Genomic DNA, 14,853 nt, shown 5'->3' with positions numbered 1-14,853 from the left:
AGCAGTTTCTATCCTTTCCCAAGGATGAAAGGCCATTAAAGACCACTTGATTCCTTTATATTCCCCCTTGATCACTGTGATATTCAGGGAAGACTGTTAGTGGCTCAGATGCCCAGCTCAGAACCTGTGCATTCAGTATTGTGGTCTCAACTCTGTGGAACTCTCAGCTGAGATGAGACAGGCCTTAGCAGACCAGAAGCTGAACGCGAGTCAACAGTGTGATGCCGCAGCAAAAAAAGCTAATGCAATTCTAGGCTGCATCAACAGAAGTATAGTGTCCGGATCAAGGGGTGCAATAGTACACTTTATTCTGCCTTAGCCAGAACCCCATCTGGTGTACTGCGTCCAGTTCTAGGCACCACTTAAATGGTTTTCTGCCTGTTGCATCAAGTTTCATGTGCTGTGCTAGATACTGTACGATTCTCAACTGCAGTTTCATTGCTTCCTTTCTTTCTTGTCTTTTAGTGTATTGCAGTTTGAATTCCATAGAATGTAATACACGTATTCCATGTAATGCAGTAAAACGTAATATAAGTAAGCAGAGGAGCAATAAAAATACCTTTGCAAATCAGTACTGTATACATATTGAATGCGATGGATGTGCTATCTCCTTTCTTCAACCACAAGGCCACAGCAATGCCACAGACCTCCTGAATGAAGCACACAGACCACAGTTTGGGAATCCCTGGCGTAGTGGTTCAAGTGTTGGAGCTGGAAGCCAAAGGTTCTAATTCCTGGTCAGCCATAAAGCTCATTGCTGGAATAGATAGGCCATTGGCCTGATCCAGCAGCGCCCTTCTTATGACTGACCTTTGGTACTATGCGCCTTGACAGGACCAGCCCATTTGCTGCTTCACCTCAAGTAGGAAAACATCTTGGGCCAGTCTTGTGAATGCCCCAGAAGACTCGGAGCCACAGTATTCTACTGTAAAACTGCTTTATTCTTTAAGGTTTCAGGAAGGAGAGAGAAAAGAGGGAGTAATGACAGATACTCAAACTTGAGACACTAGCACCATATGTGGTGTTGCAGAAGGGATGATTCCATGGAAATAAGACCCTGAGGAGCAGAAGAGCCTTCTGCAAATATTTTTTTTCCATTATACTCATGAGTAGACCTCTCAGCGCTGGGGCTAGGTGGGCAGTCAAGAGGAGGAATGGCTCTTGCAGCGTGAGCCAATGGCATAAGCACCACCATGAAATCTGGGAGGAAGGGACAGCAGCTGGAACCTGAAATGGAGAAGCCAGGGAGGGTAAGGAAGAGACGTTTTAGAAGCACTTCCTGTGGACAATGGATGGCCCGGCTTCATCATACTCTTGCTTGCTGATCCACATCTGCTGGAAGGTGGAGAGGGAAGCCAAAATGGAGCCGCCGATCCACACAGAGTACTTCCGCTCCGGAGGAGCAATGATCTAAAGGGAGCAAGTGAGAAAGTTAACCAGGGGTGGGTGATGCCTTACTAGAGCAGATTACCAAACATTCAAAAAGGAGAGAAATCGTAATCGGGGGATTCCAACTTCCCCGATATCTATTGGGACTCGAACTCTGCCAAGAGTGTAAGGTCTGACAAATTCCTCAATTGCATCGCTGACAATTTCCCAAAAGGTGGGAGAACCAACAAGGGGATCATCTGGGCACTACAATTTAAGAAGGATGTTGACAAGCTGGAAGGTGTGCAGAGGAGGGTAGACTCGAACCAATAGCTTCAAGTTGCAAGAAAGGAGATTCCGACTAAGCATTTGGAAAAACTTTCCGACAGTAAGAGCTGCTGAGCAGTGGAACAGACTCCTACAAGAGGTGGTGGACTCTCCTTCCTTGGAGGTTTCTAAATACAGGGAGAAAACAAGCATGCTCCCTCCTCCATGTGACAGCCCTTAAGATATTTGAAGATAGCTATCATATCTCCTCTCAGTCTCTTCCAGGCTAAACATACCCAGCTCCTTCAAGTGCTCCTCATAAGGCTTAGTTTCCAGACCCTTGATTATCTTGGTTGCCCTCACACACACACAAACACCCCAGTAACTTCTGAATCTATCACAGCTTTCCTCTTACCTATCTGTTGGAATGGAATGCCAAACGTTAATAATTCTGCTGTCTATTTGCCAGTCTCACCTTGATCTTCATGGTGCTGGGTGCCAAGGCGGTGATTTCCTTCTGCATACGGTCAGCGATGCCAGGGTACATGGTGGTGCCGCCAGAGAGCACGTTGTTGGCATACAGGTCCTTACGGATGTCGATGTCACACTTCATGATGGAGTTGTAGGTGGTTTCATGGATGCCTGCAGACTCCATGCCTGGGTTAAACAAAAAAAAGAAAAGAAACAAGATTGCAAAATCTGGGGAGCAGGGTATATGGCTAATTTAATGCTAATTGACTATATTTGGCACAAAAGGATGTATCCTTAAACAGAGGTACATCTTTACCCTGACCTTTGACACCTGAGGTCTGTATTTTCAGGAACCACCTTGTTTTTTGTGATACCAAGTTGCCTTAAACTGTTTTTAATGTTGCGTTTTTGTCTTTGTCCATGGAGTTTTCTTGGCAGGGATACTGGAGTGGCTTGCCAGTTCCTGCTCCAGGTGGATCACGTTTGGTCAAAACTCTCCACTATGACCTGTCCATCTTGGGTGCCCTGTATGTGCCCATACATCAGTAGTGATGTATGGAAGTGAGAGCTGGACCATAAAGAAGGCTGATCACCGAAGAATTGATGCTTTTGAATTATGGTGCTGGAGGAGACTCTTGAGAGTCCCATGGACTGCAAGAAGATCAAATGTATCCATTCTTAAGGAAATCAGCCCTGAGTGCTCCCTGGAAGGACAGATCCTGAAGCTGAGGTTCCAATACTTTGGCCACCTCATGAGAAGAGAAGACTCCCTGGAAAAGAACCTGATGTTGGGAAAGATGGGGGGCACAAGGAAAAGGGGATGACAGATGGTTGAATAGTGTTCTCGAAGCTACCAGCATGAGTTTGACCAAACTGCGGGAGGCAGTGGAAGACAGGAGTGCCTGGCGTGCTCTGGTCCATGAGGTCATGAAGAGTCGGACACGACTAAACGACTAAACAACAAAACAATGTTGTGCTTTAAATTGCTGTAAACTGCCCTGGGACCTCAGGGTGAAGGGCTGGCAATTAATGATAATTCTGCACGTGACAGGTGTGGTTGTATTCATTCTGAGAGCCAATTTTGCTCAAACTTGCATTTAACTACCATGCCTGGTCACCACAGGCGACAAGTAATTCTGTGCAAGCGAACAGGCTAGTAGAGGAGGGATGGATCAGCCTGGCCTCCACAGCCAGAACAGAAACTGTGGAGGCTGTCAGCAGACGAGAAGCAGAGAGCCTAGTAGAAAACAAACAGGAAAAAGCAATTGCCAAGAGGCTACTAAAAAAAACACACTCAAAGACCTCCCAGGAAGTGCCTTTATTAGGGCAATTGCTAAGTTGCCTAATTTTAAGCAAGTTTTATTTATTTTCCCCCGGCTCCTTGTGAGCTCCCATTAGGGCTAGAGACAGAACACAGTATCTTCCAGATTTGATTTTAATAAGGTGAAACAGCCCATACTGCTGCTTTGTCATGCTAGTCCCGGGTACATCCTGCAATCTCTTCTGCACCTGGTGCTGCAAGGCCGGAAGGAGTTTAAAGAAAGAAGGGCTAGGAGATCTTTTAAAGCGAGGAGACCCACAGAGAAGAATCCTTCGCCAAGGGCAAAAGTCAAAGGATTTTGTGATGGCCTCAAGTTACAGCAGCTGCTTAGCAGGAGGTCATGCTTCCCCTTCCATTTAGGAGAAGGAGGATACTATCCTGGAATTTTGCCGCTTCCCTGCCTATTTTTGGGGTAGAAAAAAGAGCATCGAAGAGCCCTGTCCTGGCGCGATCAGCTGTTCCTCTCCACCCGCTGCCAAAGCCTCGGCCCTAATCCGTAAGTGGAATGTGTCTACCTGATACCCCTCTCTCTGGTCAAGGCTGGTATCATCGAGACGCCCACCCTGGGCTCCCTGCACTTCCTGACGTGTGTCAGTAAACGTTTTCGCCATCAGTAAAACCAGTGTGACATTTCTGAGCGGTCTCAAAGGAGAAGATTGACCTTTTTGCCACTGACATGCCTTAACCCCTCACACATCTCTCAATTGCCGCCCCAGCCAGCAAGCCTCTGCTTGATGACATTTGCAGAAGCTCCCCATCCCTCACCTATGGCCACAGCTGACTTCTCAGGTACTCCAAACCCCTCACTCTTCCAGAACAAGCCCCATGGTTGGGTCAGTCTGTGGGCCCTCTAAATGCTGTTAGACCCCCAATGCCCTTCAGCCACAGCCACCAGAGCCAATGGTCTGGCATAATAGGAGCTGTGGGGCAGAAGTCTCTGCTAGAGAGGTCTCCTGTGCTCCCACTGTTTCTCACCAATAAACGAGGGTTGGAAGAGGGTCTCTGGGCACCGGAAACGCTCGTTGCCAATGGTGATGACTTGCCCATCAGGCAGCTCGTAGCTCTTCTCCAGGGAGGAGGAGGAAGCGGCGGTGGCCATCTCGTTCTCAAAGTCCAAAGCCACGTAGCCCAGCTTCTCCTTGATGTCGCGCACAATCTCCCGTTCAGCTGCAGGGAGGCAGGGAGGATTTGGTCCATTAGAGGAAGCCCACAGCTTGGCAGAACTGATTCTGTCACTCAGCCGTAGGCTCCATCTGCACTCAAGATTGAAAGCACTATCATACCGCTTTGAACAGTCGTGGCCCCACCATAAAGAACCCTGGGAGCTGCAGTTTGTTATGGGTGCTGAGAAGCGCCAGGAGATTCCTTTTTTATGATTTTCAGTTTTATACATTTCAATAATTTTACAATCATTTTAACAATTCAAAGCTTGACTTCCTTCCCCCTCTTCCTGTGATTCCTTAAATTTATTTTTAATATTTTCTGCATATCCAAATTTAATTTGCTCATTTATTCATGTACTTTAAAGATATACTCTAATAAAACTGCAGGTTATTACAATAATCCTGCCAACGTTCTTATCTGTTTACAGTTTGCTTGTAAATATTCCATAAACCATTTCCATTCTTTTATAGAAAGTTTTGTTAACTTGTTTTTTTTCCTCCTGGTAAGTTTCGCCATTTCTGCATATTCCGTAAGTTTTTGTATCCATTCTTCATTTGCTGGCATGAATTCTTCTTTCCATTTTTGGGCAAGTAACATTCTTGCTGGCGTAGTCGCATACATGAATAAATTTCAGTACAGTTTGTGTAGTCCTGTCTCTATAGTTCCCAAAAAAGGAAAAGTTCTGGGTTGGGTTTTTTTACAAAAGTTATTTTCAACATCTTTTTCAATTCATTATATTCCTGTTCCTCTCAGAGAGCTCCAATTCCCAGGGTTCCCTGGGAGGAGGGATTGACTGTTTAAACCACTCTGGGAACTGTAGCTCTGTGAGGGCGATAGGGGTCTCCTGACAACACTCAGCATCCTTAACAAACTACACCTCCCAGGATTCTTTGGGTGGAACCATGATTGTTCAAAGCGGTATGATACTGCTCTAAATGTATAGCGCACATGGGGTCTGTTAAGTTGTGGGCGAACATATCAGACGACACAGTGATTCTTCAAACAGCTCTTGTTTATTCAGAGGCCAGAACTGAACTGAAGGCTTCAGTCAGCCTGCTTATATAGAGCTCCAGTACAGCGTTAACTGTAACAACTTTCTAAAACTATCCAATCACTGAACGTCACTTTCGATCCCTTATTTGCATAACTATCTACAGTATCCCCCTGCTGGCCCAGGGTGAGAACTTCAGTACATAACAGGATCAGAGTTAGGCATTTAGTGTTTGTTTTCAAATGGCATAAACAATGCTCTTGGCCGGTGCGGGGAGTAGACTCAAGCAGACACTGGCTGTAGAATTAAAGCTGTACCACGTAGCAGTTCCCTTACCAGTGGTGACAAAGGAATAGCCACGCTCGGTTAGGATCTTCATCAGGTAGTCAGTGAGGTCGCGGCCAGCCAGATCCAAGCGCTGTATGGCATGGGGCAAGGCGTAGCCCTCATAGATGGGGACGTTGTGGGTAACGCCATCTCCAGAATCCAGTACAATTCCTACAGAAGAGGAGACCTGAGTTGGGAGGGAGCTGGAGAGAGACAAAGCTGCTAGGTGTCTCACAAGACAGCCTCTTGGCTGGGGGTGGGTGGGGGCTTTTAGCCTGGCTGGCCTTATGTGGTGAATGCATGCCAGATAGCTGCCAGTTAACATTTGCCACAATACTTTAGAGCAGGGGTTGCCAACCCAGCACCCACACAAGTACCATGGTGCTCCAGACTCTGAGCTTTCTTGCCCTCCTAGAAAGCAAGGGGGCAAATGTGCCTTCTAAGCAATTTATAAGAAACAAGAGTGGTGGGGTCACCTTGTATATTTTCCCCGGTACTGAGGAATGCTCCATGTTCCTGTTAGACAGAAACAGCAGCATTGTGCATGTGTTTGTGTGTAAAATCAATACTGTGTGATCTCCAGAATCAGGACCAGCGGGGCATAGCTGACTTCTCATGGTCTCTCTAATTTTGTGTTATGACACACTCTCCATGGCAGCCATTTTGTGTTATGCCCCACCCCACCCCCGCATTGTAGCTACTGTTTTGTGACTGGCACAAATGAAATGTATCCGCTGGTCCTAAAAGTTTGGCCACCCTTGCCCTAGCATAGAGGTGGGGAACCGTTCCTTTCTGGAGTCTTGGGGCCAGAGGCAGAAGTAGCCGGAGCAAGGAATGAATGTGAAGAGAAAGCAAGAGGAGCAAAAAATGTAAATTGCTCGTTAAACAGCCCACTATCTCCAGGATGAATTAATGATAGAGTTGGAAGGGACCCAGAGAATCATCTCATCCAGCCCTCTCCAGTACAGGAATATGCAGCTGTCCCATACGGAAATTGAACCTGCAACCTTGGCGTTATCAGCACCATACTCTAACCCAGGGGTCAGCAAACTTTTTCAGCAGGAGGCCGGTCCACTGTCCCTCAGACCTTGTGGGGGGCTGGACTATATTTTGAAGAAGGAAAATGAACGAATTCCTTTGCCCCACAAATAACCCAGAGATGCATTTTAAATAAAAGGACACATTCTGCTCATGTAAAAACACACTGATTCCGGGACCATACGCGGGCTGGATTTAGAAGGCGATTGGGCCGGATCTGGCCCCCGGGCCTTAGTTTGCCTACCCATGCTCTAATCTACCCACTTATTAAGCTACCCAATGCTTAATAAACAGCTGGTTTGGAAGCAGCTGGCAAGTTCATGCCATTTGTTAATCCATTGAAAACATGTTTACCCCTGCCTCTTGGTCCCAAGGGGGGTCAACCAACAATTTTGCTGATTTCGGCCCCCCACAGTATGCACACACACATACACACTTACCAGTGGTACGGCCAGAAGCATAGAGGGAGAGCACTGCCTGAATGGCCACATACATGGCAGGTACGTTGAAGGTTTCAAACATAATCTGGGTCATCTTCTCCCGGTTGGCTTTGGGGTTGAGGGGGGCCTCAGTGAGCAGGGTGGGGTGCTCCTCGGGGGCCACGCGCAGCTCGTTGTAGAAAGTGTGGTGCCAGATCTTCTCCATGTCGTCCCAGTTGGTGATGATGCCATGCTCGATGGGGTATTTCAGGGTCAGGATGCCTCGCTTGCTCTGGGCCTCGTCTCCCACGTAGGAGTCTTTCTGACCCATGCCCACCATGACGCCCTGGAAGCAAGTGAGAGCAGGGACTCAAGAGAGGGTGGTCCTTTAGGGAGAGCTAGACTGTTGCCAAACCAGCCTGCCTTCGGTCCAGCCCTCACCTGTCCTGTCCAGGGGGTGGCTCTGCCTCCTTAGTCTCTATGTGGCCCTTGTGTGGCCCTGTGTGGCCCTTGTAGAATGCAGCAGTGGGGAGAAGGATGGGGGCAGAACCAGAATTAATTGGCTCCATCTGCCATTGGCTCAGCCGCCCAGAGTGGCTGGGAAAACTCAGCCAGATGGGCGGGGTATAAATTAATAATAATAATAATAATAATAATAATAATAATAATAATAATAATTGGCTCTGGCTCCAGCCACTGTTGGGCTCCCTGCCCTCCAGCCCCAGTGGGTACTGGCCACCACAGCTAATCCTCCCTATGCTTTCTGGTGCTTAATTTCAAGCAAAATAGATAGAGGTGGTTTTGGGGGGGGGGAGGTAGAAACACTGCCCTCCAGTCTGGATTCTGTTCTCCCAATCATCCCCTTAAAGGGAGCAGGGAATGGTGCTTCCTCCTGCCCAAAAGGGTACAGAGCATTCAAGGCCGGCCAAGTCATTTGGGTGCCTTGTCCCTTCTAGGGCAATAATAAGGGCTGTAGCTCAGTGGCAGAACACCTGCTTGGCATGCAGAAGGTCCCAGGTTCACTCCCTTGTGGCATCTCCAGGCAGGGCCGGGAGAGACTGCGTGCCTAAAACTCTGGAAAGTTGCTACCAGCCAGTGTAGACAGCTGTTTATATAGGCCAACTGTCTGTCTCTGTAGAAGGCAATTTACTTTGTCTCTGCTCCTGCTGCAATAGCAATAAATTATACAGCTAAGATTAGGATGTCAGTGAAAGTTAAATGACTGATAATTTCTTGTCCTTTTTCTTACACTCATATTCAGCTGAGTAACTCCTTGTTACTCAATGATAACTAAAATATTGAAATTATTATTGTTAGTTATTGTTATTATTGTTGGAATTTATACCGGAGCTTTCTACCAAAATACATCTCCCCACGGAACTTTGTACAAAGCAAATCAGGATGTAGGCTCAATAAACATAGTGTCTGAAACTTGAAGCATCGTGTGTGTGTGTGTGTGTGTGTGTGTGTGTGTGTGTGTGAGAGAGAGAGAGAGAGAGAGAGAGAGAGAGAGAGAGAGAGGGAGGGAGGGAGGGAGGGAGGGAGGGAGACCAGACTCTCCAAGTGTCCCTATTTTCCAGGGACAGTCTTGGGTTTACAGAAGCTGTCCTGGTTTCTGATTTGATCCCGGAATGTCCAGCTTTTCCTTAGGACATCCCTATTTTCACTGGATAAATGTTGGAGGGGATGGAGTTATGCGACCCCCGACCCAAGGAAATAAGTAACTATACAACCTTTAGAAGACATCTGAAGGCAGCCCTGTATAGGGAAAGTTTTTTTAAAAATGTTTAATGTTTTATTTTGTTTTTTATATATATTGGATGCCACCAGAGTGGCTGGGGCAACCCTGTCAGACGGGAGGGGTATAAATAATAAAGTTGTTGTTGTTGTTGTTGTTGAATAGGACACCCCTATTTTCATTGGAGAAATGTTGGAGGGCATGACAGGCTCTCTTTCTCCCCCTGCCATTGACCCTTATGCCCTGGCTCCCAAATGCTCTTTGCCTTCTAAGCTTTGGCCTAGCAGCTGTTTAAGAGCATAACTTCACCCCAGGAGGAAACAGGATCCCATTGGAAAGCCAAGAGGCAAATGATCTCTTAATTGCCTGGGTTGGAATTTGTCAGGGAGACCCCTGCTGTTCTGGGGGTGATCTCCGACAGGCCGCCTGTAAGGTCATATACATGGCTGGTGGTGGAGGACTCCAAAGGGAAGGCCACCCGCATCCCTGCTCTCTCCTCAGGGTGGCCACCTCCAGACTGGGGTGGGGTGGGCGGGTTTGCAGGTGCATTCTGAAGCTTTCTAAAACTGGTGGTGGTGTTTTTTCCTACTCAACCACCCACACATAATTCGGCTTTTATTAGTTGGTCTGCAATGTTTCCTCAAGGGCCACATTCACACATATATTTAAGGCGCTAAGATACCACGTTAAGAGTCATGGCCTCCTCCAAAGAACCTTGGGAGCTGCAGCTTCTTAAGCAGGGGTCAGCAAACTTTTTCAGCAGGGGGCCAGTCCACTGTCCCTCAGACTTTGTGGGGGGCCAGACTATATTTTGAAGGGGAAACACATTCCTATGCCCCACAAATAACCCAGAGATGCATTTTAAATAAAAGCACACATTCTACTCATGTAAAAAGACGCTGATTCCTGGACAGTCCGCAGGCCGGATTGAGAAGGTGATTGGGCCGGATCCGGCCCATGGGCTTTAGTTTGCCTACCCATGTTCTTAAGGGTGCTAAGGAGAACCCTAACTGTGGAGGGAGAACATAGCCATTGTGGTTAGGAGCCGTTGCTTGTGTTATCCTCCATGAATTTGCCTAGTCCCCTTTCAAAACCAGCTAAATTTGGGGCTATCGCTGCCTCCTCTGTGGCGTGTGAAACAGCATTTCTTTTTTCTCTCTCCAGAAACTTCACTCCTGCCCACATCACTTTCAACGGTCACGGCTTCGAGCCCCAAAGAAACCTGGGAGTTTTAGAGTTCTTAGGAGACCCTCTCCTCTCCTCCCAGAGCTACAATTCCCAGAGCTCCATGAAAAAGGAGGATTGGTTGTTAAACCATCCTGGCCAACGATAACGCGCTATTGCTGTATGGAGAGGCACAACAAAAGGAAAGAGGAAAACAACAATTCCCCGCAGTACATTTTGTGATACAAAAAGATACAGGATCGCAGGGGGAAGTTATGGGATGTGTATTGATTGGAAATGAAGCAGCGTGGCTTCCCCAAAACTTTGGCAGGCACAAATGCGATTGAAAGCAAGATCATTTGTATAACTGCCCTGATAACACCGTAAGCACAAATCACCATGAATGCCACAATAAGCTACCATTCCCAGAGCGGTTTAACAGCCAATCTCTCCTCACAGGGAGCTCTGGGAATTGTAGTTCTGCAAGGGGGGAGAGGGTCTCTCCTAACAATTCTTAGCACCCTTCACAAACTGAACTCCCCGGGATTATTGCGGGGAAGTTGTGACTTTTTAAAGTGGTAGGGCTCTGCTTTAAATGAATAGTGCAAGTGGGGACCAAACAGAGCCTTGCAGCCACCGCTTCCTTACCTGGTGTCTTGGGCGCCCAACGATGGAGGGGAAGACAGCGCGGGGAGCATCGTCCCCGGCAAAGCCAGCCTTCACCAAGCCAGAGCCGTTGTCACACACCAAGGCAGTTGTCTCCTCGTCATCACACATGGCGCTGGCTCACTAAGGGATGAGAGATGGGTGGCAAGGGTTACATTCTGAAAGTGACCCACATTGACCTCATCTGTTCCTCTTTTCTCCCCCTGACAGCAGTCCTTCTGTGCCATATCTATGTGGGGCAAGTCTCAAGGCCCAAACTTGAGACCTAATGGCGGGCCATTAAACACGGCACATGAAACATGAAACACGGTCGATGAGAACACGTAATTCAAATATTTTTTTAAATTGCAAGGTCTAGCAAATTAGCGAATACATCACTGGTTGGAAATCCCTCCTAGATACCATCTGATTCCTTTTCTCCTGCGTGAACTTTAGGATTCAGGAAGGGGGAAGGGGTTGTTTGCCCTGATTTTCCTCCCTCTTGTAGAATAAACTCGTAAGGTGTGAACCAACTAAATTCTACTTTGAGTATACCTATTGAAATCAATTGACCTAATTTAGAGCTCATCCACACTTCTGCTGGTGTCTAGAAAGCACAGGTCGCCCCCGGCCCCACTCCTTTCCAAAGGAAAAGCTTTAGTGATAGATCCGGGAAAATAGCAATCTGGGGGGAATCCGAATTGCAACTGGGGGGGGGGGCAGGGAGGAGCAGCAGGACAAGAGGAAGTGCGGATAAGCCCTTAGCCATGCTGATGAATTTCAATGGGTCTACTCTGAGTAGGACTAACATTGGAGACAGCCCATAGAGTTTCCCCTACAAGGGTAAAACCCAGAAAAGCTAGAATCAATCTGGATACTTTCCAGTCCGGGACGCAAGCAGATTGCATTTCCAAATAGAAAGCTTCCTCAGCTTTCCGCTTGGCAGAAAGCAAACATTTTAAGCGTACACGCCAGACAGCTGTAGCTGCAATCAGTGGCAGCGGCGGCGGGAGAAAGTTGGTTCCAAATTCTAGACTAGAGCAATGCTGCCTATTCCCGCTGGTGGCAGTTCACCACAGCCATAGGCGGAGGTTTTCCGCTGGGATCCTTTCAACGGGAGATGCCATGCATTGAATGCAAAGAACAGAAGAGCCTGGATGCTGGATCAGGCCAAAGACCCACAAAGTCCAGCATTCTGTTCTCGCAGCCAAAGCAGATGCCTTTGGGAAACTCGCAAAGAAGACCCAAGCTCTCTCTCCCTGCTTGCAATTCCCAGGAGTTGGTATTCAGAGACCATTGGCATCCTTCTCCAGTAATTGGTCCAATCCCCTTTTAAAGCCAGCCAAGATGGTGGCCATCACTGTCCCTGGGGGGGGGGGCAAATTCCAAAGTTGAACTGTGCGGCGTGTGAATAAGTCCTTCCTTTTGCCTGCCCCAAATCTGCCAACATTCAGAGTCATGGTGTGGCAATTATGGGATGCCCACGAATTGTGTGTCTTAAGAGAGGCAGAAAAACATCCCCCTCTACAACTTCTGCCCACTATGCATAATCGTATACACCTCTCAGTCGTATCCTCCCTTAACTTGCATTCCCCCCCCCTTTTGGTTGCCATTTTCCCAGGTCCACATTATCCTTTGTAGAGGTGACCATACCTGGCCTATTATTCCTTTTCAGTATGACTGGCAGTGGCTTTCCAGGGGAGCAAGGCCCTTAGTTCAGTCACAGAGCATCTGCCTTGCATGTAGAAGGTCTCACGTCCAATCCCCAGCATATCCAGGTAAGGCAGGGGGAGACCCCTGTCTGAAACCCTGGAGAGCCACTGCCAGGCAGTATTGACGCTTCTGAGACAAATGGACAAATGGCAGCTTCTGATCTTCCTACAAGCAGTTCTGTCTCACCCAGCCCTGCATACATTCAAAGCATGTTTCTCCACACTTCCAATAAGCCTGGGAACTGTGGTTTGTTAAGGGTGCTGGGAATTGTTGCTCTGTGAAGGGGTAGGCAACAATTCCCAGGATTCTTTGCAAGGCAGAGAGGAGGAACATGCTTTAAATGTATGCTGTGTACACAGCCGGAGTCTCTGCCCCAAAGAGCTTACAGTCGGCGTCGGCTGCTCTGGGGGTACTCACCAGTTCCTGCAGCAGCCCAGAGAAAGGAAGCAAAGAGCAGTCAGGCTTGGCTCGCAGGGTCCTGTCCTTTATACCCCTAAACTCCCACTGGCCTTACTCCTCCCCTCTGCTCCTGGCGGCCTCTCTCACCCTCTGCCTCCTTCCCCCGCAAGGGTTGAAAGGGACGTTTCATACATTCCATATTTGGACACATTCCAGGCCACCTGTCACTTGTGCCTTTCATGGGCATTTATGGCTCAGCTGCTGGGGGAAGCCAGACCCCACCTGCTTACCTCCCACCCCTCACCAGTCTGGCCTCCCTCCTTTTCCCATCTCTGTTTTGCAGACACTTGCAAGGCCAAGAGTAGGGGGACGGGGGGGGGGGGGGAGGGACGGTCCAGACCCCCTGCTTGCAGTAACCATGGCAAAAGCCATTCCCCAGCCATTTACGGCTGTGACACACAGACCTGGGAATTCATTTACATTCAGAGCAATCTGTAAAGATCCATTTGCTGCCTTCGGATTGCGAGAGATGGAGGCACTTTGCTCAGGGGTCTTATTTTTAGATGCCAGTGGGCAGCCCGTGGCCTGTGGGCCAGAAGCAGCTCTCTACCTCCTCTCCAAAGAGAGGGAAAAAGGTTTTTAAAAAGGTTTTAAAACACTTTAAACAATCTGGTCCCCCCCGATAATTCTGGGAACTGTAGTTTGTTAGGAGTGCAGAAAGTAGTTAGAGAAGGATCCCTACAGTGGTACCTCAGGTTACAGACGCTTCAGGTTACAGACTCCACTAACCCAGAAACAGTACCTCGGGTTAAGAACTTTGCTTCAAGATGAGAACAGAAATCGTGTGGCAGCAGCACGGTGGCAGCGGGAGGCCTCATTAGCTAAAGTGGTACCTCAGGTTAAGAACAGTTTCAGGTTAAGAACGGACCTCCAGAACGAACTAAGTTCTTAACCCGAGGTACCACTGTATTCCTATTCACAGAAAGATATAATTCCCAGAGTGCTTGAGCAATCAATCTGTCTCCATAGGAAACTTGGGGAATTGTAGCTCTGTGCGGAGAATAGGGGTTCATTCCACAATGACATCTCCAGGTAGGGCTGCCTGAAACTCCCAATCCATGAGTGCAGATAATTCTGAGCTAGACTGGTCTGACTCAGCATAAGGTAGATAGATTCCTATGTTCCTACCTGCATGCCTAATGCTGAGTGCATCCTCTGAACTCCTTCGCTCCAGACTGCAGAGGTGGATCATGATGCAAAGCTCTCCCCTCCTGCCGTTTGAGTGGCATTGACTGAGGCTAACCGGAGGCCTCTACAAAGCTGCTAATCCTCCTCCTTTCACCAAGGGAGGCCTCTGCTAGTCAGCTGGCCTGGGCTTCTGCAGCTCCAGCATTTTTTAAAAGAGCAAATGGGGGGGGGGCGTGCGAGTGAGAAGGCAGCCCAAGAGATGCCACCACCAGAAGCCTAGGGCTCACGATGCAAACTGTGTTTACATGGATAAGTTCCAGTACCACGTCCGCTGGGCAGTGCCAAGGAACGTGTGTTCTTGGCCTCAGGGTCCTCCATTGCCCCCAAGGAAAGGGGATGCAGTGAATCTGGTTGCCCTCTCTGCTCCCAAAATACTCCGAAATCTGCATTTCCCAATATTTTGCAATGTGTTTCTGCAGCCCAGCCAAGTGCATATATTAGTGAAAAGTGCATTAAAAGCGGGAATTGATTTGCCATAAAGGTATATATTGGGCAAAACGTCATAGCAAGAGAGGAGAAATCCACACTAAAATGCTGCCAAGTTTTCATGAGGACTTGCCTTTCAGAAACGCGCAAACTG

At 48.2% G+C, this 14,853-nt stretch overlaps 1 protein-coding gene across 2 annotated transcripts; it reads right to left on the bottom strand.

Moving 5' to 3' along the window:
* Positions 1-920: 920 nt before the first annotated feature.
* Positions 921-14,263, bottom strand: LOC128404051 (actin, alpha cardiac muscle 1-like). 2 transcript variants are annotated; one of them, XM_053369333.1, is made up of 7 exons: positions 14,214-14,263; positions 10,917-11,057; positions 7,388-7,712; positions 5,919-6,080; positions 4,403-4,594; positions 2,111-2,292; positions 921-1,410 (listed from the first exon to the last, which is right to left on the bottom strand). In XM_053369333.1, exons 2-7 carry the CDS (start codon positions 11,043-11,045, stop codon positions 1,267-1,269), a joined length of 1,134 nt encoding a protein of 377 aa, XP_053225308.1. In that variant the 5' UTR covers positions 11,046-11,057; positions 14,214-14,263; the 3' UTR covers positions 921-1,266. The 2 variants fall into 2 exon arrangements, with proteins under 2 accessions (XP_053225308.1, XP_053225307.1); XM_053369332.1 differs by lacking the exon at positions 14,214-14,263 and adding an exon at positions 13,044-13,159.
* Between the last annotated feature and the right edge of the window lie 590 nt (positions 14,264-14,853).

This window comes from Podarcis raffonei, chromosome 16, assembly GCF_027172205.1.
Source record: "Podarcis raffonei isolate rPodRaf1 chromosome 16, rPodRaf1.pri, whole genome shotgun sequence".
Classification (NCBI taxonomy): domain Eukaryota; kingdom Metazoa; phylum Chordata; class Lepidosauria; order Squamata; family Lacertidae; genus Podarcis; species Podarcis raffonei.
Note: the sequence above shows the minus strand (reverse complement) of the source record. Positions and strands in the feature narration are given on the sequence as shown.